The sequence below is a fragment of the Dromaius novaehollandiae genome, chromosome 14, assembly GCF_036370855.1.
Source record: "Dromaius novaehollandiae isolate bDroNov1 chromosome 14, bDroNov1.hap1, whole genome shotgun sequence".
In the NCBI taxonomy this organism is placed as follows: domain Eukaryota; kingdom Metazoa; phylum Chordata; class Aves; order Casuariiformes; family Dromaiidae; genus Dromaius; species Dromaius novaehollandiae.
This window is the reverse complement of record NC_088111.1, coordinates 18,410,457-18,437,570: the sequence shown is the minus strand read 5'-3', so window position 1 is coordinate 18,437,570 and position 27,114 is coordinate 18,410,457. Positions and strand designations below refer to the sequence as shown.

The window sequence follows — 27,114 nt, the reverse complement described above, 5'->3', positions numbered from 1 at the left end:
ACTTACCTAAAACATAATGTAGAAAAGGAAAACAGGAATTTACCTAAATATAAGGATGGCCATTTTACATAAAGCTTACCTGAAGTTCTGTGCCAAATCTGGATGAAAAGTTTCCACAGAGCTGAAATAAAAATGCATTGATATCAGAAGGAAAGTTTAAGCAATCAGCAAAACATTCTGCCACAATTTCAGTTAGGACTTTAAACTTTTCTATTATGTAGACCGTAGGATCAATAATTGCAATTCACTTTCGATCAGCTTCAGTTAAACTTTGTTTCAACATGATTTATATGCACTTCTTGCCTTGGAAGACACTGTCAGGCAGAGAGATGCAAACACCTCTGAAAATTAACTGATGATAATGCAGTCAAGATGATGTCTGGAACAAGTAATTTTTAAACAATTCAATCTTCCCTTGGACCCATGGAAAAGCAGTTTAAGAACTCTAGAAAGCAGTTATGCTTCCATCCTGCCTGACCAACACAATACCAAGATGATAAAAGATGACAAATATAAAGCCTCTTTCTGAAAGTGTCATGACAGAAAATAAATAGTTGAGAAAAGTTTCGTGTTTATTTGCATTACAGTTTCTCTACAGCAATCAAGTATTAAAACTCTCAGGATCAGTTACTTCTGGAAAAAAAAAAAGTGAAGAAATGTGCAGAATGAATTTGCCTGTGATGCATAGAAACCTGCAATTACTACCATGACAAAAATTGTTGATAAGACAGGAATAAAAAAATTTACTATTAAGCTAGTCAAATAAACGCTTTGGGACACGCTATTCAACGCATATTATTTTTGTCCGTGATCACTTCTACAAATCACCGTTTGTCAGGTCTGCAATTGGACAGCAGTGTTACTTCAAATATTTATTTTTTTAAGATGAAATTACAACATATGCTATGATTTCCACACTTGATGGTCCAATAAAAGTCACCACTATTCAAACCACAGGACCAAATATACCATCACTGGCAATGTTTCTTAAGACACTTGCTTAAATATTCACACCACTCCTTTTGGAGTCAGTAAAAGTTGATGCTATGAATATACAGGCAAGGTTGTTACCTATCTGCTTGGGAATAGCCTTTCTCAGTCCCTTAATAAAGCTGATAGGAAGGAAAAAAAATATAAGTTATCTAAAGTTGTGTGTCCTTCCCTATACACAAAGTCAGGATGCAGAGCTTATGCACAAGCTGATACGATAATTGCACCTGTAATTTCTTCTAAAATTTTGACTTTGAATAAGTAATTAGACTTAAAACTATGACACTAAACCTTCTGATTTTCTTCTGCAACAAAACACCTTTGATACGGATGCACAGAGGTCTGTTCAAACAAGAAGAGAATGTCAACCACAATGAAACATTTTTCATGCTTTAGCATGACAGATGCCTTTGCGTAGGCTTCCAGTACCACAACGACATTAGATTAGCCTATTTTAAAAGGTTTCCGGTGAACCAGCATCTAGTTATGCCACAGTAACTCTCCTGCACACATGGTGGCATGCATGTGGCTTAAGGAGCAGCAAGAACCTCTGCTCGAGGGAATTACAGAAGAGTAGACAGTGAGTCATGAAAGACAACCAAGGCTTTACTGTTCACTAACTTCCCTGAAAAGAGAAATCTGCGGCTAACTGCTCAGTGAAGCTGACGGCTGGACAGACTTAGTGAAACAGTGACAGTGTTACAAGGAAAAAGCCAACAGGTATAAGGTAAGCCCCTGTTGTGAGAGTGTCACTGACATAGTCGGAGGTGTCTGAGTAGCAACAAATTTAGCATACTGGAGGAGACACAACGTTAGTTAAGCTGGACAACCAAAAACGAATGGACAAATCAAAGGTGAGAGAGGGGAAACATCCAGAAACTGAACACTACTTCCCCCCAACTGAAGCTAGAAAGGGCTGTCCTGTACTCATTGCCTGAGTGCTCTGCTTAGAAACAAAAAAGAGCTTTCTTTAGTCTAAGGTGAGCTACAAACCTTTTTCTGACTGACTTCCTTCCAAGTTATTTTTTTCAAGGAGAGAAAGACTCTTCTTCCTACAACCCTTAGGGCCACTTCGGACTTACTCATGGTCTGAACAGATATTAAGGGGTATCTTTTATTCTTTTTCTCTCTCTCTCTCTTTTTAAAATTAGATCAAAATTAAGAGAGACCACTGCATATTTCTGAAGAAGGGCTTAAAAGCTGAGTACTCACACAAACCATGTATCTACAACTGCTTTGTTTCTTTCATGCTTTTCACCCTATAGCTCAGCAGGACTCTGAAGAAGGGTAAAAAAGAATGGCTTTTGATAGGAACTACAATAATCTAGCTTACACAGTTCTTGCAAAGTCTACACTGTGGTAAGGGTGCCAAAGTTTATACATCTTAAGCCCCTGAGAAGTGTAACTTGATTATAAAAATTTTAACAGTAAGAGTGGACAGACGGCTAGAAGGAGTCCCTTGACTATCCTGGCAAGAAAATAGGAGGAGGACACTGCAAACAAGTTCTCCTATGAGGAAAACTGCTCATCAGAGGAAAAACTGAAAAGGCTTAAGGTTATTACACAGCAACTGCATTAACTTGATTCCTCTGGTTACTGTCTTCGAGAATCTTCTGAAGAGGCAGAAAAGAGGTGGAGGAAACAGGCTATTAGACCTCTACTAAATCTGAGTATCTGCCTTCTACAGTGAAAAATTCCTTGAGGAGCAAGCTGGAAGAAAGATACATGGATCCTAAGGCCAAAATTAAATCTGGAGGAGCATGGGGGAACAACTGAAGAAGGGGTGGTGCCAAAGAGCACCACTAAGTACCTCAGGAATTTCTTAAGATAAGAAAGCAGAGGTTTCAAAACAGAAGATGAGAAGGAAATTCTTTCGAAAATTGGACTGATATGTGTAAGTATGCCCTAGACACACATTGAAGACAGAGCATCATTTCAGAACAGATTACAGGAAAGGATCCCTCAGATATCACCCTGAAGTCCTTGAAATAAAGCAGATCTCTTCCCAAATGAATTTGTGAAGTTTGAGATACTGGAGAAATTCCTGGTAGATAAAAAAAATCACATGTGTTGGGCTCTCACTTGGCAGGTGCAGAAAACAAATAAAACCAAAACATGATCTATGAGTGGTAAGGTATGATGCTCACCTGTCTGGGCACAAGGAGACGTAGAGCAGAATGAGAAGTACTGATCCTACTACAGTTGCCAACAGGGATCTCATCCAGGAGCTAAGCTGGCAGAAGTTACAGTACTGGACAATGGTGATCAGAATCGCACAACACATAAACATGGTATACTGCAACAAAGAGAGAGAGTGCAAGTTAGCGTCTTCTCGGTGACTGGAGCCCTTCTGTACATAAATGCCACCTTAAATAAAGGAACACGTGACATGAAAGAGAAGGACCTAATTTCCTCTGTATAAAATGCACGTTTAACGATCCCACATACTTTTTGTGAGTTTCAGGAGACAGCACTTCAAGCTGGAGGTCTTCCTTTCAAAGAACAAGACGACTTATAGTATAGATAGTTTGTCACAGTTTTCACTAGCTGGAGTTTTGTGTTACTGCATTACGCAACCATTGTACCTTCAATACTTTCATCTTACCTTTGCAAAAATCTCAGTGCCTCTTCCTACTAAAAAAAAAGAGAGTAAATTCATGCTAACCTCCTCTCTAACTACTGGCATTGGACCCTGCTGTTTTAAACCGGACATTTAAACTCCATTTGTTTGAAAATGTGGAACACATTCACCCTCAGAAACTTTGTGCAACTGCCTCACCTTAAAATCTGTCCCAAATTCCTATCTCAGAAAACCTTCCCTTTCCAGATCTTTACTGGATAAATAAAAGCAAATGCAGAACAGATATATTCCCCAGTATGTCTTAATTTCCCTGAGATACAATGCTGCAGTAGACAAAACTCTCAAGCTGATGTGCAAATTCTTATTGTATGAAGAATGTCAATGACAATCCAAGCTAAAACAGAGACTCCACAACTGCATTATAGAGCTCTGTTCTGTTTTAGCTACATACTGGATTTCACAGTATCAAAATGATCATTCTCTCTCTCTTCCATTTTGTATTTCTTTTACAGCTGGAGTACAGAAACTGAAAATTAGAAATCCTATAGCATAACAAATAAGCATGGGAATCAGAGGTAGAAACAGTTTACCTATGAGAAGAAAAAAATCTTACATAATTTACCATTTTAAACGACAAGCACAGTTTTAACTTAATGACTCAAAATAGGATAAAATGAATTTCAGAAGTGTCCGTAAAAAAACATTATTTAAACTTACTTTTTTTCCCCCATTTCAGGTCTCCTAAAGTGGCAGAGCACTGGTTCTCACTCCAAGTGATGCCCCAGCATGAAGCCAGCCTATAGAGGGTCAGTTAAGTGCTGTGTTTTACTATGTATGCATGGCTTTGGAAAGTTTTTTCATTGTTGTTGTTGTTACTTTTGTTTTTAATTATTTATATCCAGGGAGGTATAAAATGCCATGAATTAAAAAAAAACTTTGCAAAACCATGTCATAGTAAAATATGACACTTACCTGACCCTCTATAGACTGGTTCCATTTCCTAGAGCTCCATGATTGTTGAAACATCACTGAGCACAAGACGAGTTGGGACATCTCTTGGAGAGTGAGCCAACAACCCCACGACTCTGGAGGACCTGCAAGAGGAAAGAAAGCAAAGTTCATTCTCAGTTTTGTGATGAACACCACCATCTTACTGAAGCATTTGGACTAATAACCTGATCGGAGGAGGTACTGAGAATACGCTTATATAGTGGTTCTTCCTATTTTATTTTTAAGTGCGTGGAGACATAATAAAGGATGGTGGTGAATGGAATTATATAAAATGGACAAAGAAATTGGACAGATCTGAAGGTTTTCAGTTCCCTTCCAGTGTGAGGAAAACACTCCTACAATTAGGAGGGAGGAAGGCCATTATTAAATTAAATAAATTTATATAGGTTTAAAATATTTAACTTCAGTTGAGTTCACAAAGGGTAAAAGCTGTAGAATGATCTTAACATGGCATGCCAGAGAATCTCAAATACAGTCCTCTGTGATTGTGAAAATCGTGGAATATATGTTAAATCAGGAAGGACCACAAAACATCTGGTCCTCACATTCACATGGACCGAACACTTCCCAACACCCAAAAATAAACTGTGTGCCTGTAATGTGTGATAGAAAGAATGAAGAAGATCTGGTCATTACCTACACCCAGGGGCCTGAAATAGCTAGAGATTTATGAAATAGCATTCTCAGAAGATCCTGGAAAGGAATGGTCATACACTGTGCTATATTAGAGAAAAAAAGAAAACAAAAGACAACTGCCCAGTCAAAACACCCATTTCTGTCAGCCTAATCTGGCTGGAAAATGCCATCTGACTTCAAATATGGCAAAGACATGAACAGGACACTGTTCTGAGAGCGTAATGTCTCTAGAAGCAAGAGTACGTCTCTCGCTCCAAAGCGCCAGTCATCCAGGAGAGACTGGCTTGAGCATCAAATGCCCAGAAACCTGTACCACACACAGGAGTTCTGCTTAGTTATATTGCTCCTTTCCGTAAACTCAATCATTTCTATGTACTGAGAACTCTCTCCCTGCTTTGAGTTTCTCCATCTAACACTGTAAAGAAAAAAGATCCACTGCTAATGCTGTTCTTGCTATTGAGATTTACTAATGAGCATTTTAAGTATACAAGTATACTTTTTTAAATATACAAAGCATCTCAGAGTACAAATTCTAACTCAAAAATCATAATTAATGCAATGAAAAAAATCTAAGATACACTATTTACAGTATCTAGAAAAAGCACTTGAAGAACTGTTTATTCTAAGAAAAAAATATACATATGTATGGAGGCATTTATAGGTATATAAAATCCCTTTTCATATGGGAGCTTTCAAAAAAGGAAGTGACTATTTACATAACAAACTATATATCTCATCATACACAAAAAAACTACTTCTCTAAGAGATCTGTATCAAACAGATGCAGAACATGAGGGACGTAAAGGAAGAAGGCAGGCCAGCAACAGTCTTTGTTAGATCCAAAAATGCTAAATTATGAAACAGAGTTCTACAACTTACATGTATATTTGTTTCAAAATCAGAGGTGAAGTGTGAAAAAACTGCAAGAGCTGGGAGAGAAACTAGGATTGCACCAAAAAAATGTCGAGGCAGCCAGCCAGATATCACCTCCAGGAGACGCTTCGTGCAAGCCATCACCTCCTCCAGAAAGAATGCCATTCTGCAACAAATCACAGGACAGACCTCTGCATTAATTTCAGTGCATCATTTCACACCTTTACCTGTAATAATGGAACTTCGAACCCTTCATTCAGGCTGTATGAACCGCCACAGCATATTGTACAACGCACGACCTGTTGAGGACTTCGGGAAACAATCCAGGCTTGCTGAAAGAGGACCATTTGCTTGCTACAGCAAGAGGGTGCGACAAGAGGGGGGGCACGCAGGGTAGTGGGTTTTGAGGAAACAAATTGAAAAACCAATTTCAGTCACTTGGAAGGTAAGTGCATGAAAGACATCTCCCCATTCATAAATATCCAGCCTTAAAGGGGGTGGGAGTTAAAGAGGTTAGTTAAAGCAACATCACAAGTGTTTGAAAAGTGGGGCTGTACATCCTACTAACAGATTTTCCATCCAGAGGCAGTCCAAATACACGCATTTTTAACATTATAATCGAAACCAGTTCTCCCAGTCACAACCAACTTGACAGAAGTTCCCAGCCGAAATCGGGCTCCGTTCCCTCTCATCAGGGCACTGGGAGAGAGCGGGGGTCGCGAGCTGGCACCGTCCGCAGTTGTGAGGAGCACGGGGGGAGGCCAGCTGGCAGCCCACAAGCTCCTCCACTCGCCTGGTGGTATCTAGCACAGCATCCCAGTTGGCTCGGCATGACACAGCCGGGAAGAAACGGTTCTTGCCTCAAGCTGCTGGTAAAAAGGAGGCCCAAAACCTGCGAAGTGCTGAAGGAGCCAGACAGAGAAACAGGAAGAGTTCTCCAGAGCAGTTTAATGGACATATTTCTTATATGAGAGCATTTCTAATTGTTAAAATGAATAAGCAAAGGCAAAAGCGTGCTTAATGCTCGAGGACGCTGCATACAAACTGTTATTTATCTATGGAAACTAATCCTCAGGAAACTTGCTTCCTAACGCTCCGAAACATTACTCACGCTAGAAAAATTGCAGCTGCTGTTCAAGTTTCTTATTATTTTTATTAAGATATAATAGGGTAATGTAGTGCAGTGAACTTCCTACAGAGCAATTTCATTGTGGATGAATACAATTATGAGAATGTGGCCAGGCTTTTCATCGCTTTATCAAAGGATTCCTGCCTTTCTACGACTTCCCTAACTTACTCGAAAGAGAGAGAGGCTGTAACACTTCAGGGGCAGGAGTGATCAGCGAAGTTCACGTATACTGCTACAAAGCACAGACAGTGTAACAGTGAACTACAGCAGGGCTCAAATAGTAAATAATCACTGCTTTTTGGACGGAGATGCTCTCAAATAACGGGAATGTATTTTCTGCATAGAACACACCCAGCACAGGAAGTTCACATACTCCAGAGTTGCACAAATCATTCCCTATTACACAAAATCTACCACTCATTTTTAAGATCTTCTTTAATACTTTTGTCTAAAATACAAGGTACAATGCCAGATAAAAGCCTTACACAAAACAGGGCAAATCTCGAGTTGTTTAGGTGAAATTGGCACTGTTTCTACCTGTTTCAAAAATGCATAGTTTGTGAAAGTTATTTTAATTCTCAGATCTAGACTTTTGTGAATTTTGCGGCCTCCAGCTTTCTTTGGAAGCTTCAAGAACTCTTCTTGTCTTTCAGTCCTAATTTAATAACATTTACCTCCTTTTCTTTTTTTTTTTTAATCTGGGAATTACATTTAAATGCATGGAAAAAGATAAATTTGGCTAACAGCTTGGGAGACACTGTAATGCAACAGTCCCCCACAAGAGGGTGCTAACAGATTTCTTAGCTCCTAGCTTAATGGATTGGCATTTAAGTCAAGAAAAAAATATATATATAATCATAAAAAGGAATTTCTAACAAAGCATAGAAATAGAAAACCTGTATATAAAGCAAAATAAAATAAATTCAGAAGTCATACAGAGTAAGAACAGGATTTTCTTAAGCGTTATATACTGCCCTAACTTAGCTGCCTCTAACATCAATGACAGAACTATTTGGGTCTTCAGTAGCAGCCAAGTTAGTCCAGTATCGAATACTTCTGAAAATGCCACCCAAGTTCATGCTGCTAAAAATAAAATTCAATTCTCCTAAAGTGTACGAATTAGGATTAGCATTTACATGGCTAAACCGTGAGAAATGAGACAGAAGTCAGGCTCCAGTACAGAATGCCCTGGGCTAAGCAACATACCACAGCTCTTCCACGCCAGCTGCATGAAAAGACAGGATAGCTCAAATCTCTCCAAATGCAAATCAGTGACACCTCTCTGCCCACGCTCGGTGTGATCTTTCATGTCATTCTCATGTAGGCTGGCACAGAAAGCAGTTCTGTGGCATGCGAAGTGTGACAGACACCCAGTGCAACTCATGTCTTTCACCCCAACCTACACAGAGACTAGATGGTGCAGAAAGCTTTTTTTTGCCAGGCCTCCATGCCAGGACAAATTCTTGCGGGAACTATAGCAACAAATCCATCAGCAAACCTGATCAGTTAATCCTGTGATGAGGACACTTCTTTATTTAGGCAGCTGAGTGTTTGAAAAAGCTAGCACAAATTCCAGAACAACTCCACATTTCGCAGTGATAATGTTTACCTTCTTGCATTGACTTCTTTTCAGTCCAGAATTTATTGCAATACCCTGCACTCCAGAACTGGAACAACTGAAATCCCATCCTTCACAGAACAGCAAAAGGCTGCGAATATGGCACAACTCTCCCAACGCAGGAAGCAAGAACCGCATTAAATCCAGACAGCAGTGAGAGCTGCAGACAGATTTAATGGCTACAGGGCAGTATCAGTAAATAATGCAGTGTCAGTGGGTAGCTCAACAGGGCTTAAATGCTAAAGCATCTGAGATGTTTACACAAGCTGTAGTTCAAATTAGTAACTTTGACATAAATGATTAATGGGTAATGGAGAACGTTACCGTCATTTCTGTATTTACTGGCAGTTTAAAATCAATTCCCATATTTCAAATCAAAAGCTTTTGGCATAGCAACAATTTGGTGGGATATTAAATACCAAAGTCACAGATGTTAGAAATGAATAAAGACAAACAGAATACATTGTTTTTCCTTGCATCAATAGACTATGTAAGTCACGTCATTAGCAGACATGCTTCATTTAGCTCTAGCTTCAGCAAGCAATTTTTGTTCTTGGTCAGTCTCTACTGAAGGATGCCATCCAAAACAATGCGTTTTATTTAACACTCTCACTTCTAACAAGTTTTACTCCAGAGCAAGAACCAGATGGCAGAACTATCTAGTTAACAAAAGTCCTGGGCAGATATCTTTTACCTGTATTCTTGCAGAAGCATTCCTAAGGGTCCCAAGTGAAATCTCACACCTTGTCATATGGTCAATGACATTTCCCAAGACATTTTTATAACAACTGAACTTTAAGACCTCTTACACTTCAACTAAACTCATGAAAGTCAAAGCAGCCATACTTCGAGCGGGCAGAAGGACATTCTTTGCATTTTAGTTACAGGTCTGGAGAGGACATATTCCACATACTTACAAATTAAGCACCATTTTTTGCATGCAGCTTTATACAATTAATTTTAGGGTGGCACTTGTGATAATAGTGGGAGCTTCATTTATAGATACTCCCGTAATTTATTAGCAGACACTTCAGAGAGGAAACAAAACATCCTTCTCCCTTCTAAGCTTTGCCCCATTAGGACTTCAACTATATTAGACTTAAAAATTTTAACATTTCTTATTTTATAGACAGCTATAGTGTTTGCCTCTCCCATTATTTCAGCCAGACTAAAGGTCTCAGCCACAAAAGCTGTAGCAAGCACTTCCTCGTTTGACTACTGGATTCAATTAGAAGTTAGACCAATTTAAAGAGAGGGTGTTTCGCACCACGATAATGAAAATACAATGAGCAACTTCAACAAGAATTTTCTGGTCCCAAAATAATCCCTTTCCTGAAATTCTGGGATTGTGCCCAGCATTGTAGTCCAATCTCCTCCCTTCAGATATCTCTGTGGTATTCTGTGATTGTCATTTGGGATGACATTTCTGGCCGGGAAGTTCTGCGCTCTGTCTGTGTATAACTAGTGGTCAAAGGGAGCTGGTATACGCTGGTATGCCAAATAGTCCTTAAAAGAAGCTTTTTGCTTTGCTCAGTGGAAGTGAGACAGAACAAGGGCATAACGGTATGTTTGTCCTCCTAACACCGACATTCACTTACTTAAATGGTGGAAAAACAGAACAGTCTGTAAAACCATGGCCTGGGGATATACAAAATAGTGTACAACTTAAACATTTTGAATTTAATGTAGCCAACTAAGCACACTTATGGCAAGACCCTTCTTCATTAGCACAGAGTGGGGAAGTGGAAGGCTGTTACACATGTAGGTAAATGTGCTGCAGAGACTGGAGTCGCCTGCAAGCATATTTATTTACCATAATACATAGCATTAATTCAAAAAGAAAAAAAGCCCCCAAACCAAAACCCAACACAGATACCAGTTCCTACTAACAGAAGTCCCACAAGAAAACCCCATCACATTTAAAACTGGGAGTCTACTAGGGAGCTGCCGAGACTTTCATCTACAGAGAGCGTTCTTTTCCTATGTGTGATACAAGGCTCTTTTTAAGAAAGTATCCTGGGTAAGATCTACTCAGATCTGAAATGATCCTTTCTTGCACTTTAGAGATTTAGGTCAGTGTTAGATGCAATGATCAGAGGTAAACCAAATACAAATTACACCTCATTTACCAGAGGGAAGATCACGAATGAGTCTGTGCTAGTAACGTCCTGAGAATCGACTTCTTGTAGCTTCGCAGTAAATACAGAGTGATCTAAATATGTTTCCCTTCCACCAAAAGAAAGGAAGGCCATGTCTCACGCTTGCCTCAGGCTAAGAGCATGACAGGGGCCCCGGGAGGAACTCAATTCCCATGTCCCTGCTCCTCAACTGCAAGTTTGATGGAGAGCAGAGAAGGGCAGTGATCATTTATGCCACCCAGCCATGCTTTATCCCAGACTAACCATGACAACTTGTGGAGTCTTGAGATTCACAGTCATCCCGGACTGCGACGAACGCAGGCAGTGCTAGTAACCGCAGATCACCTGCAGTGGTAGTAGCTGTGCAGGAAGTGCAACGTTTCCTACCTGCCTAAACTTCCTTCGAGTGTCCTTTGGGATATCGCCAGTCCTTCTTGCTGTCAACACATTGTTTATTGAAAATCTATTATTATTACACTAGATGGGACTACCTAAGTTTTGATGACTGTCTACAGGTGTTCTCCAAAATGAGAGGCTTCTCAACCTGTTTTTCAAATCAGAATAAAGCATGAAAGAATGATTAAAAATTTCAAAAATATTTCTGAGACTCAGGAGTCACCTCAGTTTGTAAATCCTACTGACTTTAAATGAGGCGACTAGGCCAGTTTAGAAAGCAAAATTAAGGCTTTAAGCCATAGTCTCATACAAATATTAGAAATATTAGCAGTAAAACCAAATACTGTTTAGCAAACGTTATCAAGCCACTTAAATTCACCTTGGCAACGCTCCAGGCTCACTATCAGAGAGCATGGCTCTCAGCAACATAGTGGTGCAATGAATCTAAACCGCTCTACAGCCACACACAATTCAGAAAGGCAAAACTGCTTTGCAAACTCCTGATTACATAAATAACATTGAAAACAGCATTGTACCTTCTTCTCCTTAAGAAACCCCTGAATCAGCAATTACACAACAGGACTGAAGTAAAAGCTTATGTACCTACTTACAAATACTTCTCAGATTATAGTATTAATTTTTGATAACTGTATGGAAAAAGAAAAGGTAAATGCAAAGATAGTAGCATGCAGCATTGGAAAAATAATTAAGAAAAATAATAAACTGAGAAATACTAAAACTGAATATTTTGAAAAGGTACCTGCAAAGTGAAAGAACATTAATTTTCTCTAAACATATCCGCACAGCAGAAATCAGCTTTTCTACAAAGTGGTGGTGGAGTTGCTCAAAGCTGAACAAACTCAAAGATGCAGCTGCAAGACTGCCTATCCCAACCTAACTGCTCAGTGCTGCTTTCCTACTCCTCTACCTGATACAACCAAAGAGCTGCCTCAACACATCAAGCCGACAAAAAACTTTCACCTTCTTTTGCTGAGACAGAGCACTGATATGGCTCTGTAAAGGCAATAATGCCTCGCTGAACTAGTGCAAGGGAGAGCACAGAGCAACAGTTAATCTAGCTTAGGATATATAGGATATACTGGAAGTTTAAGCATCTCCCAGTAAAGGTCTTAACACTTAACTTTCCAAGTTTCTCGTTCTTCTAAAAAATCCAAAAGCACCGTAGTATTCAAATTGTAATAATCAAATACATCTGCTAAGAAATACTATCTTTAAAAGCATTTCCACTCTTCAAAAATGTTATCTCTCTACTCAAAAATGCCAGCTTTGTATTTGTGCAAATAGGCTTGCATACTTTTGTATGCACATCTGAGTTAAAAGCTTACTTCAGTGACTGAAGTAGTAATTTAGTATTTTTTTAGCTGACTCTCAAAATTCAGAATAACAGTGCAAATTGCCATCTATTCTTTCTTCTGAATCACCAGCAGAATTATTCTGACTTGTAATTAGAAAAGCATTTTAATTTACACATACCTTATAGGTTTGCAGAACTACAAGCGAGGACATACATTTCCACACACCACCTTTATTACCTGCTCTTGTGACAGAAGGAACTACAGTAAAATGGGGGTTGGAGGTAGAAGAAAATTGCTCTCACAAGCATAGACAGACAGACAACTTATTACTGAGTCTATCATCTGTGTTAATAATAAGTTACACGTGGTATCTATATAAATGAGGCAACACACCCACAGGACCACGAGTCTTACTGAAAGCAGGTACAACTGCGGTCTTCTACTAAATTTGAGCATATTAATATCGCCAGCGAGGTCTGGGGGAAAAGCCCACATTAGGTAGGAACCGCACAGCCACCAATCTTCAGACTAAAAATGATGGGGTGAGACCATAAGGGTCTTAAAGAGGTCCAGGACACACATGCTGTAGGGGACTGGATATAAATCCGGAATGAAAAATTGCTGGTAATTATCAAATCTCTGCGTTTGCAGCCAAGCCCGACCTCCAAGGGCACAGGAGAGGTACAGCCGCAGGGGTTGCAGGGACGCGTTTAGGAACTCGGGGACCGAGAATCCTTCGCTGCCAACTGCAAAGAGGCAGTGTGGGGACTGGCTCTGCCAAGCGCCGTCCTGAGCAGCGGTCCCTTCTGCAGAGGTAAACTAGTGACCCATCTCAAGCAGCAGATGACTGTCATAGAGCTGAGGGCTCAGGGGAAATGTTTAACTTCAATTATGTGTCAAACAGAAAAACACAAACTATTTTGAATATTAAGCCCATGAAAGTCAAAATAGAAATTATTATGAAAACTAATTCTGGACCGATGCAATGCAATTTTTACTTTTTTTTTTTTTCCCCCTCAGAAAAGGACTGTTCTTTGCATTTCTAATAAAAAATTCAATTTTAACACCAGAATGATGTACTTTTCTCTAGCAATTTAAATGGGGGAATTTTTTCTTTTTGATTTTTTCTGAAAGACAGAGAGAAGTCTTCTGCTTGAGTTCCCTCATTCTGATGGCACCGTGTAGGGTGAAGACAGCGAGCTCTGCGTGGCATCAAGAGGAACAACGAGCCGGGCCAGACACAATGTGCAGATTTTGCCTCCATAGGCAGCCTTCATCAGAGTCACCTTTCTTCCCCTTAGTTAGCTAGACTCCCTCCTTGTACCAGATCTGCTGCAAGCCTTCTTGGTTTTGTTAACATTATTTCCCAAATTTTACAGATTGTCAGAGCGAGTTCCTGGGATGCTGTGAAACAAAACTTTCTCAAGCCAACCACCATTTTAATTCACATTGCTGTTTCAAGACTTCCTTTCACGTTATTTACCTAATTGAGATGACGAGGGAGAACACTTCTAGCAGGATGGCGATGACGAACACCACGACTGCTGCTGGAGGTGGAGGGGATGAGACCATCCCATGTTTCAAGAAACACGTGATGGAGAGTATTAGGAAGACTGTGGTGGAAAGAAACACGTCCAGGAGTGAGCTGAAGGTAGCACTGGCAAACGTCTTCACTGGAGCATTCCTTATAACCTATGAGGAGTACAAGGATTGAGGGAAAGGATGAACAAGAATAAATGCTCCTATGCTGAATTCAACTGTACCGTAAACAGCAGATCACAAAACCTAGTAAAGCAATGCAGAACATTTTGCCACTTCATTAATTCAATGTAAACATTGTGTTAAAAAACAAAAAAACCCCAAACCAAAGAGGTAGTTCCATGACTATCAGTTCCCTGCGAATAGTTTCTATTGAGAAAAAGCACCGGCAACACTGTGCCGGGTCTGGGGTGATTTTTTATTGTTATTACTTTTTAAAGTTCACAAACATTTTTTACAGGATGTTATAATACAGAAATAAACCACATAAAAATTACCTGTGCTATGCAAAGGAACATAAAAACCATAACAACTAACAGAGAAAGCTAAAAGAAGTTTTCTTCATAGATTTTTATTTAAAATAGCAATAGATTTTCTAATAATAATAATAAAAAATTCTGGTTCCAGTGGCTCATTCGGAAAACCCTCCAAACAGCAGTCTACAGGGACAATGACTTGCACGTGGCAGAGTTCACATCTCTCTTTCAGGCAAGATTAAAAGAAACAATCAGGACACTATGCAGTTTAAATTGATGTAGGCCCAGGACACTAAGTTCTGCTTTTCCCTAACCCCTTACCACGCATTCCCCTTGCATTTTGTGCTGGCCCTCGTGTTCGTGCAGCTGTGGAGTGAGACGGTTTGAGGGCCAATCCAGCTGAAAACTAGATCATGAGCTCCACGTCCTGGCTTACTCCAGCGAGCCCAATCTTATGAGTGCTTATGTCTGCCCAAGGGAGAAGGCAAGAATGTGCAACTTGCAGTGTTTGTGCGTTTCTGCGTGTGTATATGGGGTGGGGGGGAACAGAGGACGAGACTACGACAGTTTGGGCTTAAAAGAATCTTAAACTCCTATTTCAGATGATCTAAACAGAGCTTGCAGCTCTTCTCCTTTGCAGTCTTAACACTTCCAGTTTTAAATTTAGTCATCTCAGATACTGGATGGCAGAAAGCAAGTTCCAAAGAAAAATGAAAAGCGTGTTATCAATATTGCCAAGAGGCAGCCCAGTTTGAATCCTACACTCTTGTACTATGGTTTCACTGGGAAATTTCCTTTGCTCCTCAGAACACTACCTGCACTCAGCAACACTGGGAAATGAATTTGTTTTGCATCTGCACCCCTCTGCAGCCTAATACATTCAGCCAGCACCATTTCAGTGCAAAATTACCTTTTAGTCTGAGCTGTGGCAGAATCCCTTCAATCCACACAGACAGTTACATAAAATTGAATTAAGGATGGCAGCACTGTATCCGAAAGTGATAGTGTTAAGGCTGCCTTAACACTGAGTGTTAAATTCCAAACAAGAACAGGCTAAGCCAGCTCTCAGGAAGGGCAGCTGCTGAAAGACAGTGATTGCAAACCAAGTATGCAGCTGACACAATGTAATTAGAGTGAGTTCACTGGTGCTGGAAGATACTTTTAGCAACAATTTACTGCAAGACAATTAAACAAGTCTCTCTCCAGCACTGTTGAAGACCATTTCACCTTTTTTGGTTCTGCATCAGTATGTGCTAATATTAAGACTTTAACAGGTATTGCCCCAAAATTTCCATTTCCAGGTAGGTTTTCATAATGCAGCCAGACCAAAGTAACAGTTTACCACCTCCAAAAGGGAGGGACCTCATTCCTGCTCCTTTCTTCCATGAATTTCCTACATACCCACATTAATAGGTCAATCTGCACATGCTTGAATACTACTACCTTTCTTTCTGGCCTTTCAGTTGGAAAGAACTTGATTTTCTGTTTTCTGTATATTGCATGCAACTTGTGCAAGCAATCACGTGTGTGTGCATGCACACATATATACACAGACCCACATATATATTGTGGTATTAATTTCCAGCACACTCTAAATAATGATTTATAAAACAGTCAAAAAGCACTAAAACAATGCTTGTTTTGTTCTCTTATTGCGCTCAATTTAGGATTTGAGCAGATGTAATATACTGCTGCGGATATAATTTAATAAATGTGAATGCCTCTCACAGGAAGTTTCTCCTGCTGTTGCTACAGGAGGTTTATTCAGAGATACCACTGATACAAAGTGCTGCACCATGAACACGGGGTTCCAGAACACACTGAATGAATGAAACGGCAACACAGCTATCCTTACCTTTGTTTAAAAAGAAAAAAAAAAAAAAAAAAAAAGAGAGCGTTAGGTCTCATTTGTAAAAACTGGAAAACAAGCAAAAAGGGGCCACTGCTAAGGACCCCATGACAATGCTGCCTAGAAGCAGGGCAGATATCCTCCCTGCCCTCAGATGTCAGGCACACGGGGAGGAAGAGAGAATCAACACCTAGGTTTATCAGGGTGTGATTCTGCAAGATGGATGGCCTGAACTGATAGCTCACCACTACTGAAAGGGAAGGTCTCTCTTCCCTCCCTGCTCCTAGCCACTTCTCCTGTGCTGGCTCTGGCACTTGTCAGGCTCTGTGAGCTGCTGGTTCAACATTAAGAGAGAACGGAGGAAAAAAAAAACCCAAAACAAACAGTAGAAAAAAATAGCCCCCAATAAAAAAAACAGATTAATATTTTATGTAAGTTAGTAAAATGAACTGGCTCACAGCAGGGAAGGGTCTGATAAGCACCAGAGCCATTGGAAGGAGCAGGGAGGGGAGAGTGATTGCCCTCTTTTGGTAGCTACTTTTCAGCTCCTTGTGGAAATGCAGCCTCAGTTCACATTGACACCTAACGTTGCTATACGCAAACTTACATCTTGCTAGTTCATGTCAAGCAGGCAGAAATATCAGCTGACAGGGAAAGCTCATAACAGTTCACAGAAGTCCCTTCTCCTGAAGGAGATTCAGGATTTTTTTTATGCTCAAATAATGCAGAATCCTAAAGGCGCCAAGTTCCTTACTGTACACAGCGCTGTGAAACACCTGTTCTGAACACAGAACAGGCATAAAATTTATGACATTCAAAGTTACCAGTGTCAAAGTTAGGATATTTGATGAGGAGGCCAAAAAGCATTTTGCCTTTACTTTTGCCTTAGCCTGGTTCTCTGGCCTGCCTTGAGCATTAGAACATAAACCTGAAAATGGAGATAACGTAGGTGAAATAAGTAAAATTTGTTCTTGTGCATCTTGGTGGATTGCAAAAATGCATTCCCAGCCCAAATACTGGACTAGACTCGGGGCATCGGTGCATGACAGGTCAACTGAAAGGAAGGGACTTTTCAGAGGCAACAGTATCAAGCGATAAATCACATTTGTCATTTCTTGACCCTTGCCATCAACTGCAATGAAATGTGTTAAAAACTGCATGAGTACAAGTACAGATAGTTGCTTAGGCAGATCACAGAAGGAAACCAACTCCAGGAGAAACGCACCTCTTCCTGATAGCTCGTCCTGTAGGCCATCTCCAAATCCTGATCTAAGAAGTTCAGGCTCAGCTTGTTAATAGGCGGTTTAAAGAAGTAGTCTTTCATGAGGCTAGAGAGAAAAGACATACCAGCATCAGTTTATTCAGCTGTAATTCTTTCAGACTCCACCATCCTGTGGTTTCCGTCTCCAGTGACACCGAGGCTTGACTACCTTGGCTTCAAAGTTTGTATAGCATTTCTTTGCTTGCTCTTACTGTGGGTACTGACACCCTCCATCTACATTCACTTGCTCAGTCACAGGAAATAGCTTACAAGAACAAGATGGAGCAGATTTTTATATTTTCAGGAGGACACTAACAAATCCCTTCAGGAATTTAACAACTATAATCACAGAGGACTACAGATAATTGTAGTATGAGCCAGTGAATAGTAAAGGTTAACTGCTGCTACAGAGGCATGAACTTATGGGAGATGTGGCTGTGGGATATTTATGTATTAGACAGACCTCTATCATTCAAAACAAAGCCCAGGATGATAAAAGTGACAACTTGTTAGAAAAAACATTTTCCATTTTAGAAAACAGCACTTTCTCGTTATTTCAAAGACACTAAAATAACTCAGTAACTCAGCTGGGACCATTCATTTAATGATCCAGGCTGCAGAGAAAAAGGAGTTCCTGAGGAAATGGATAGCTTAAATTTATTTCTGTAACAGAAAATCTGAAATCACCAGAATCACCACCAAAGGCACTGGCAAGCAATGAAACTAGCTTATTAGAACTAATGAACCAGGAGGCAGCATCTACCAGAGGGTGTTTACGTGCTCCTTCATCTTATCTTCTAGTGCCAGGTGCAGGGAAAACATAAAAGATGCCTCAATCATTAAGACATTGTTTCTATTCCCCACACACCCTGAACAAAAATAGGGCATTTTTTGAGTTTACATTAGTTGTAAGAGATTTATGAAAGAACATTTTTCTCATGTTGGCTCTGATATCTATGGTGCTGCTGTTCTGCAAATGTTTTCTTTTCCCGACAGGCATCAAAGAGCTGAAAGAACTGAACTTAAACAGCACTAAATGCTTTGGGCACAATGGTCCCAGAGTAAGGTCACGCTTGCTTATGTAATTTATTTCTCAGATAGTCTGTCACCCTCTCTCCTACATAGTCCTTGTCTGAGACTTGAGAACATCTGATGTTACAGGCCTCCTTTCATTTTCAAGCAACTGATTCCATTTGTTATTTACAGTCAACTAACTTCTGCTATTTTTAAAACTGATGTAGAATCTGAGATGTGGTAGCTTCTTTCCAAGTGCCATTCCCACCTTGAAAATTGTAGCACCTGCAGAACAATTTGATTCAATTACTCTGCTGTTATTAATGCTAAGCAAAAGACACACAAATGCACATGAGATCAAATCCAAGCAGATGAAGAAGCCGAAAGATCCTACAGAACTAGCCTGCGCCTGCCTTGTTTTTTCATGTTACTCATTTTTTTACTTCTGGCAAAGAGGTTTGTTGGAAGTCCAAACTCCCTGGCACAATATAGCAGAAGGAAGGTATTTTCCCTTGAGATGCAAAACCAACCACACATAACATTCCTAGATCGAAGGTCTAGAAGACAATCAAAGAATTTCAAGCATGAGTATGGCATATTCATTCTATATCCTTTTAGCCATGGCCAATATATAAAAAACATTATAGGATGCTCCAAAGGCATGACAAGTCATCAACTTGAGTCCCCTTTTTCTTCATTCTTCGGTGTCCTCTCTCCCTCATCCAACAATGGTATATAGGAGTGGCAGCTGGCACAGAAGATTGTAAGAAAATTTCTAATAACATCTTACAGCAAGAATTTTGTAAGCTTTTTTTAGTGTGGTTGAACTGACTTTCTTCCTCCATGGAAGCTCATCAGAGTATGCTGATATTGTGCCAGAGTTGTGATGGTCTAAGGGTGTAGGAAGAAGAATCCAGATTGCCAGTGCAACAAGAAACAGAAGAAATAAAAACTACCAAATTAGGGAGAGGGCAGCATTTCTGATGCCAACCAGCCACACTGTGCCAGCTCCGACCCATCTCAATACCCATCTGTCTCAAAGAGGAAGGTCCCAGTTTAGTTGACTAAACACAGTCAAGTACATAATCTGTTTCCCATGCGGCCCTGTGCCTCTGTAGCACAAATGATATCTCTGTTTTCCATGAATCAAGTAAGACTGGGAAGTGGGAGAGGAAAGAAACAAACAAATTTAAAAAGTAGTTAAACAGGAAACTGACCCAAGGGGGAAGGGAAAAAAAAAGGATAAAGGGTTATAAAGAAAGTAACTTCTATGGAAAGGTGCATATTTCCCTGAGACTCTGCTCCATACTTCTAAAGAGACTTTTGCAAGTACAGTCACGATCAGCACATGAGTACTTGTTTCTTAGACTTTAAAAGGTTTATAATCTTAGGGATAAATAATCCTTCTTGGAAACAAAAATCTAAAAAGGGAGAATTCTGTGAGGGAATCTTCAATGAGATGAAGTTTAAATATTTTGTGCTCTTACCACCTCTTGTACTAATAGTTTTCTTTTAAAATACACAACAACATGCAGATTACAGTGAACAAAGCATGGTATTTTTACAGCGGCTGTAGTAAAGCCAGCTTCAAAGCTCAGACTGTAAGGTGTTTGCCAAATATATATAATCAAGTTCTAAGAAAAAGCAAACCTGTAACTTCTAGGAAAAGGATTCTTGTATAATGAAATAGAATGTAATAATACAAAAATGCCCCACTAACTTTTTTTTTTTTTTTTTTAAAAAAAAAGAAAGCTGGACCTATGCTAGGTATCAGCTCCTAGGTGATCTCAGCACGCAAAGAGCCCTAAGGCCACTTGTTCTCAGCTGCACACCTGAACTCCAGAAAGCAGGTGGGAAATGAAAAGCTTCATCAGTGCCCCGTGTTTTCTACCAGCTAGCTGTACGCGGCTCCCTAACCCAGTGCAGAGGCTTCGGAACTGCCCCTTGGATACATTTAGCTCTTCCCCAGCTGTACTGGAAGCCTGTGTGACAAGTTTCTGCATCTAATCACCGTATCCGGGTTGGACGTTTTTTGCTAATGCAACGCCCCATTTGCATGACAGATCACAACACCAGCACTGTGCAACGCCGTAAAAATCACTACCCAATGCTAGGTGAAACTCCCAGCTCCCCACCGCTGAGTTTGCACTAACATAAAACCAAAGCAGCATATTTCCAATATTACTATTTAAAAGGGGCTTCATGTAAGATGATAAAGCAAAAGAAGTTTGGATTCCACCTCCCAACCCCAGAAAACTCATATTGCATATTTGAACATCCCTACCAGTCACCAGATTTATTAAGACCAACAGCATGTATGTTTTATAGTAGGGGATCGAAAATGTTTTTAAAATGACTTATTACATACAACTTAACATTAAAAAATGTTAAAAAGGATTAAGGTAAAATGGTGGGCTTAATCCATTTTGCATAGACCTAATTAATCAGGAGATTATTTTTGGAAAGTTATGTTTACATGAACCGAACTCAGCAGAGAAGTTTCCCTGGCAACAAGAAATGGCCCACTTAATATGGTAATGATGATATTTAATTGAGGGAAAAAAACCTAGGCTTTAACTGATGTCAAATCAGAGTCCTACTTTTTTCCAAATCAGAAAGAATTATCCATTTTGTAAATGGAGAAGGAAAACTCCAAGACCTTGAAGCTACAAGACCTTCAGCTAAGCATCTTCAGCAGACCAGTGGCACGAATCAGCATAAATACTTACGGTAACTTAAGATTTGCAGTATGCTGGTTATATTAAAAAAAAAAAAATCCCAAATTTTGTTCTTTCTGATCTCTGCAAACATTTTGACTTTCACAATAATATTTGAAAATATCAGCTGAACATCTTTTCTCAGATGTTAATGACAGAAATCACAAATTAAAAAGAAAAATAAAGGAACCTAGAATTTTTACTGAAGGTGGCCACAGGAGAAATGTCATCTGAAAAGAAATAGAGGAGCAGAAACTGGATATTTAGAAACAATTATATCTACTGATATTTGATAATAGCTAAGACATACATGTACACAATGAAAACAAAATGAACAGAAGCTTGAAAAGACAGAAAGTTAGCAAAAGTTAGATGGGTAAGAACGATGAAAAAGAACAAACTAAGTAATACGTAACAAAAACCACGATGTCCTCTCTTTCACTTCTCCCTGCTTGGATCATGTTTTCAATTACGAAGATGCTGTCCCTGTTCCAACCAGCCTAGACTACACCTGATCATACACTTGCAAGGATATTTAAATAAAATGCACCTAATCTGAGTGGAAGCGCTTCTGTTATTGAATCAAAAACAGGATTAGCCATAAAAAATAACAAAACTCAACTATCTGTTTAGCTGATCCAGTTAAATCACTGCCATAATAAGGGAGATACGGTTGCATGCTTACAAAAATCACATGCTTCTGAACTTTAGAGAAGGGTAAAAGTTTCTGCCCAAAAGAAGGGTTTTTTTTGTTTTTTTGTTTGAAATGGAGAGAGAGGCTAATTTTACAAAATACTGTAGGTAGCTAATAGGTCCATGAGAATTTACTCCTATTCATTTTGCTTCCAAGCTAAATACGATTTCTAGGCACTAGTAAATCACATGATGTCATCAGATATTTTTCTTCTGGTATATAAAAATGTTAATCTTTGTGGCTCAAATTTTATGTTACATTGTTAACTGCAGATGTACATATACGTGCTACATGTATATTTATATGTATATACTTAGTACATATACACACACACATATATGCATTAGGAGGAATTCTGAATGTAAAGATAAAAGATCAACTTCACGATGAGCCATTTAAGGGGTGTTTTTCCTTTTATAAGAGTCAAATGAAGAATGACTGATCACCAAGGGAAAAAATGATGAAAAAACTGACTTTACACATTCCCGAGCAGAGTGTTTTTGATGTCAGGTTCCTACTGTAGTTTCCAAATGGAATACAGACCAAGTTTAGAAAACATACAACATGTTATAACATCTCAGCAATAATAGACGAAAAGCACACAAATAAAGATTAAAGATACACCGCCACTGTTATTACCTTCTCTCCTTTGTAGGATTTTTACGTTATGCAACCCGTTCTTTCTTACCTGTCTTCTTTAATCACATCCACAAAGTGAGCATCTGTCTTTTCTCTGATGTTTTTGAACCTCAAAGGAAGGAGAGCTGATTGATCCAGACTCACTCCCACCCATCTTCCTTTCTCTTGCAACATTTCATAAAGCGAGGTCTGACTATTGCTCAGTTTTTCTTCCTGTGGAGGACTCAGAAGTCCATTTTGAGTCTTTGGATTACGTCCTCCCGGAGCCTGCTCGACAGAAAGCAAAACATACATAGGAAACATTAGATGGTTGGCAAAGCAGACAGAAGGCATTTAATGGAACGGAAGTTAGAACAAGTTCGACCATCGCACCATATACCATCACACTGACCTTTTACCTGGTCATGTCACAAACGTAACTCTACCTGCTTTGAAATCATTCAGACCTTCTCCTATAAAATGCCTGCTTATTTAGCTGTTGTCTTTTTGCCTTCTATGTCCCCAGTTTCAAGGCTCCAGAACACAAAATAGTTTTTCCACACATGAAACAAAGACCAACCAAATTTCATTCACTCCTCTTCAAGTCATGACTCTTTTCAAAACTTTTTATATACTGTAGCTGCTTGCACTGTGCTATCTTTCCACAGGTCACCAGACAACTTACTCTGCCGGCCTTGCTGGTCCTTCCCCAGACCACTTTAGAGTCCTGCTGCTCTCCCAAGCTTCCTCCTTTACAGGTTCTATTGAAAAAGCCCCTCTATGTGTCTCATTATCCTATAAAAAATTATCCTGTACCTGAAACACATCTTTTCTTCCCTGACTAAAAAATACCTTTTCCTTCTGGTCCTTCTATCATTGTATTAATATTGTATTTTTAAATTTTGACACCAGCTTGCAGTACAGTTTAAGTGCACGGTATTACCAATTCTGCCTTGACTGATTTGAGAACAAAAATTAGCTTCAACCAAAAACTCTTCTGTTTTCATAGAACCTGAAGCTCCTTCTTTTACATTTTGTTTGATCAAGACTAATATGCATTTAAGCAAGTCCAAGAAATTAAGACAACTAAATATGGTTAGACTGAAAGTGAACTGCAGGTAGTCAGGATCATATTATATTTTTCAAAGGCAAGCATATGTCAAACCTAGCATATTTGATGGTTCACCTCCTCCCTCCAAGTCTTGTAATTTATCATGTATCATTATCCTCATCCTGAAACCCACTCATGACAGAAGTTTCTTCATTTCTGCCTCTACAGCAGCCAGCATAGCAGTGACTAGCTCCTCCATAAGACTATTATTGGATGCTACATTAGTGACTGTAAACTGATACCATAAATATCACTGCTGCCCAAATCATGCACTGAAATGTTACTCAGATTGCAGTATCAGCCTAAAGTTAAGAAATATCTGATCTCTGGCTGACCGTGCAAAATTAATTCAAACTCCTCGTGCACTCATCCTGTAAAACAAATGCAGCACACAACTATAGCCTGGTGTAATCAAAGCTGAATAGGCAACTGTTTATACATTATTCCCTGTTTTCTGACAGAAAGATGCCGCAACAAAACAAAACCCCAGCAACATTCTTTTAACATAAGCATTCTTGATATCAGCTTTTTCTAGCAGAACAAAAACCCCCACATATTTTGTGGGTGCTAAAATCTTTCATGTATCACTTGTCTCCTAAATAATACTGAACGTGTAAGACTAACGGAGCAACAGGAGACTGTTACCTTGAGTGGGGAAGAGTCAGAAAGTACTTGGGCTTGGTTCCCTCTAACTGTCATGACCTCAAGAGCTGAAGGAAGCCCTGCTCTGTATCACATGTCATAACAAGGTGTATTGGAGTGGACTGCCAAAGCTGCAGGAAAAGGAGGAGGGAGTTGAGCTAGGCTTCCCTTTCCTCCAGCATGGGAGAAACGCAGGATTGCCACCCTGGGGGCTGCCCAGAGGAAAGCGTGAACCTGCAGGGCCATGTGTCGGGAGCAAGAAGGAGAAATGATTCCAAGTCTAGTCCCTACCACCACTCATGACAGTTGTTTTGGCAGCTTGCAGGTGTTCACAACACAGTGACAGCAGCTGACAAAGTGTAATAGTCAAATTTAGTAGCTACCTTGGGGCATGGCCAATATTTTACTAAAGAACACAAGCAACAGAAGAGAAAGGTGATTTAGCAATGCATATCTCAGCAAAAGCAAACCAGGATTCATGGCCTGGAGAGGCGCTTCTGTATGCCGACGGGGCGCTCTCCCGGTGAGCCAGAGGCACGAGAACTTTGCAAATAAAAGGCCACCAGGATCTTTTCTAGGGAAAAGATTCAGCAACTTAAGAACAGGTCCTCCTGCAACTATAACAGATTACCTAGATCATCCAAAGAGAACATTTCTAAGGAGCACATGACACACTGCAATGCCAGAGTAACTTCTTTTTTTTTGAAATGAAGAGTAATAAGGCAAACCAAAGAGAACTGTCTAACCAGTTGACAGTATTGAAGGTCCTTCTTTTTCATTGTTCTTTTATTTTTCTCTAATTTATGCTAAAGATTGTATTTGCTTTGGGTGCCTCCTAGAACAACTTGATGCCTCCCAGAACAACTTGATGCCTAGGAAAATGAGGGTAATAGTTATCCTTTTTATTTATTTATTTTTTGAAAGAATCTTCCTCTTTCTCCTCACCCCTGCAGCAGATGTCGTTACTTGAAAAGCAGTAAACGACAGAATACAAACTTTTTTCTTGTATGAAGAGCCTGAATATAAGATCCACATTTTCACGTGCTGTTTGCTTTCCCTGTCTGATCTTTGAATTCATCTGAAGAATGCAGTGAAATTTTCTGCTCTTTCAGAGAAGGTCAGCATGGACTTCTCTTGGCCTTTTCTCTTTAGCTCTTTGGCAAAGGCTCAAATCCCTAAGAAAATTCTTCCCTTCAGTCAGCTCAAGGTTTTCCTGTGCTGTCTCGGCTCTGTTAATCTTAACAGGAGAGAATTAGAATTTGAAACTGCTTGTGTGTCAGAGAAAATCCCTATTTAATAAATGTCGTTAGCCCCAATGTTACTGTGGTTTCTGATGGCAACAGGCCGTACAGCTCTTCTGAGCTCTCGGACTCAATGCACCACGTGACAGTTTCCTCTCATAAAGAGACAGGAAGGCTCCAAAGGAAGATAGGACGCAAGGAAGGACTGAGGAAGTGGTTAACATAGTTTAGGGAGATGAGAGGCAGACAGACAGACAGAGAGACAGAGAACCTGAATGCTGCAAGGCTGACACGAGGTGCAGTGTTGTGGCACGGGAAAAAACCAACTCTAGAAAGGTGCAGAGCAAGCTTATGACCCTTCTTCCTAAGAAATCTGAGACTGTAAAGAAGATTTGGAAATCAAATAGCACAGCGACTTCTGTGCGTGTAGCTCTCATTTAAGCTTTCGTTTAAACAAGCATCTCAGATTTACTGGAGAGGCACACAACTGGTCCAATTTTTGACTAGCAACAAATAAACAGAATAAATGAGGGACATCTGACTTGGTCTACAGTAACGTTTCTTCCAGTGAAATTATTGACATTTTATTCAACACTGTGCAGACCTCTTCCCGGCAAGGTTAAATGACTTAATGATTACAACACATGCAGCTAATATAGCTGCAGGAGAAAGAAATACGGCCTACTGTATTACATACCATTTCAATACAGTACCGTAAGGCTGTCTCTACCTCCGAGCTTACCACTTAAGCATAGGAGATGGCAGGTCAGATACAGGCAGAACACAGAGACAAGGACAGATTAACATAACAGCTCATCAGGCAAGTGTTTGGACAGCACTACATGCAAGGAGAGTTTTAAAGATAGATCTGAAGGAATGGGATGGCTAGCTCTGAGCATGTTTACAAAGCAATCCTCCCTGATGAGGGAAGGCATTAAATTTATTTGCAAACACAACAATCAGGCGATGAAAACTGGCATCCAGTCTGCATTTCGGTGGGAGCCTAATTTTCAGGGAAGAGTAAGAGGCAAAAGGCAGAGCAGAGAGGCTACGAAGGGCCATGAGCAAGATGACAAATAAGTCATGTCTGGTACTGCAGGGGAAGTAGGTGGCTTCTCTAAGAATATCTAAGCAACCGGCAAGGAAAACAATCTTTGCGGCAGCATGCTGAATATGTAAGACTGTGTTTGTCAGAGAGAAAAGGATGTGAAAAAACCTAGATGCTGAGAGTTTCAGTCATATGGATGAACAGGAATGGCTGTGT

General features: G+C 39.8%; 1 protein-coding gene across 2 annotated transcripts in view; it reads right to left on the bottom strand.

Moving 5' to 3' along the window:
- The window catches only part of ADCY9 (adenylate cyclase 9), a 99,451-nt gene that overhangs the window by 18,199 nt on the left and 54,138 nt on the right, over positions 1-27,114 (bottom strand). For both annotated transcript variants that reach the window (XM_026106500.2, XM_026106499.2), the window contains 6 exons: positions 22,927-23,144; positions 17,778-17,880; positions 14,172-14,380; positions 6,098-6,257; positions 3,138-3,286; positions 80-121 (listed from right to left, as the gene is read on the bottom strand). In XM_026106500.2, coding sequence (XP_025962285.2) covers positions 80-121; positions 3,138-3,286; positions 6,098-6,257; positions 14,172-14,380; positions 17,778-17,880; positions 22,927-23,144 — 881 coding nt within the window. The remainder of the gene's footprint in view (positions 1-79; positions 122-3,137; positions 3,287-6,097; positions 6,258-14,171; positions 14,381-17,777; positions 17,881-22,926; positions 23,145-27,114) is intronic.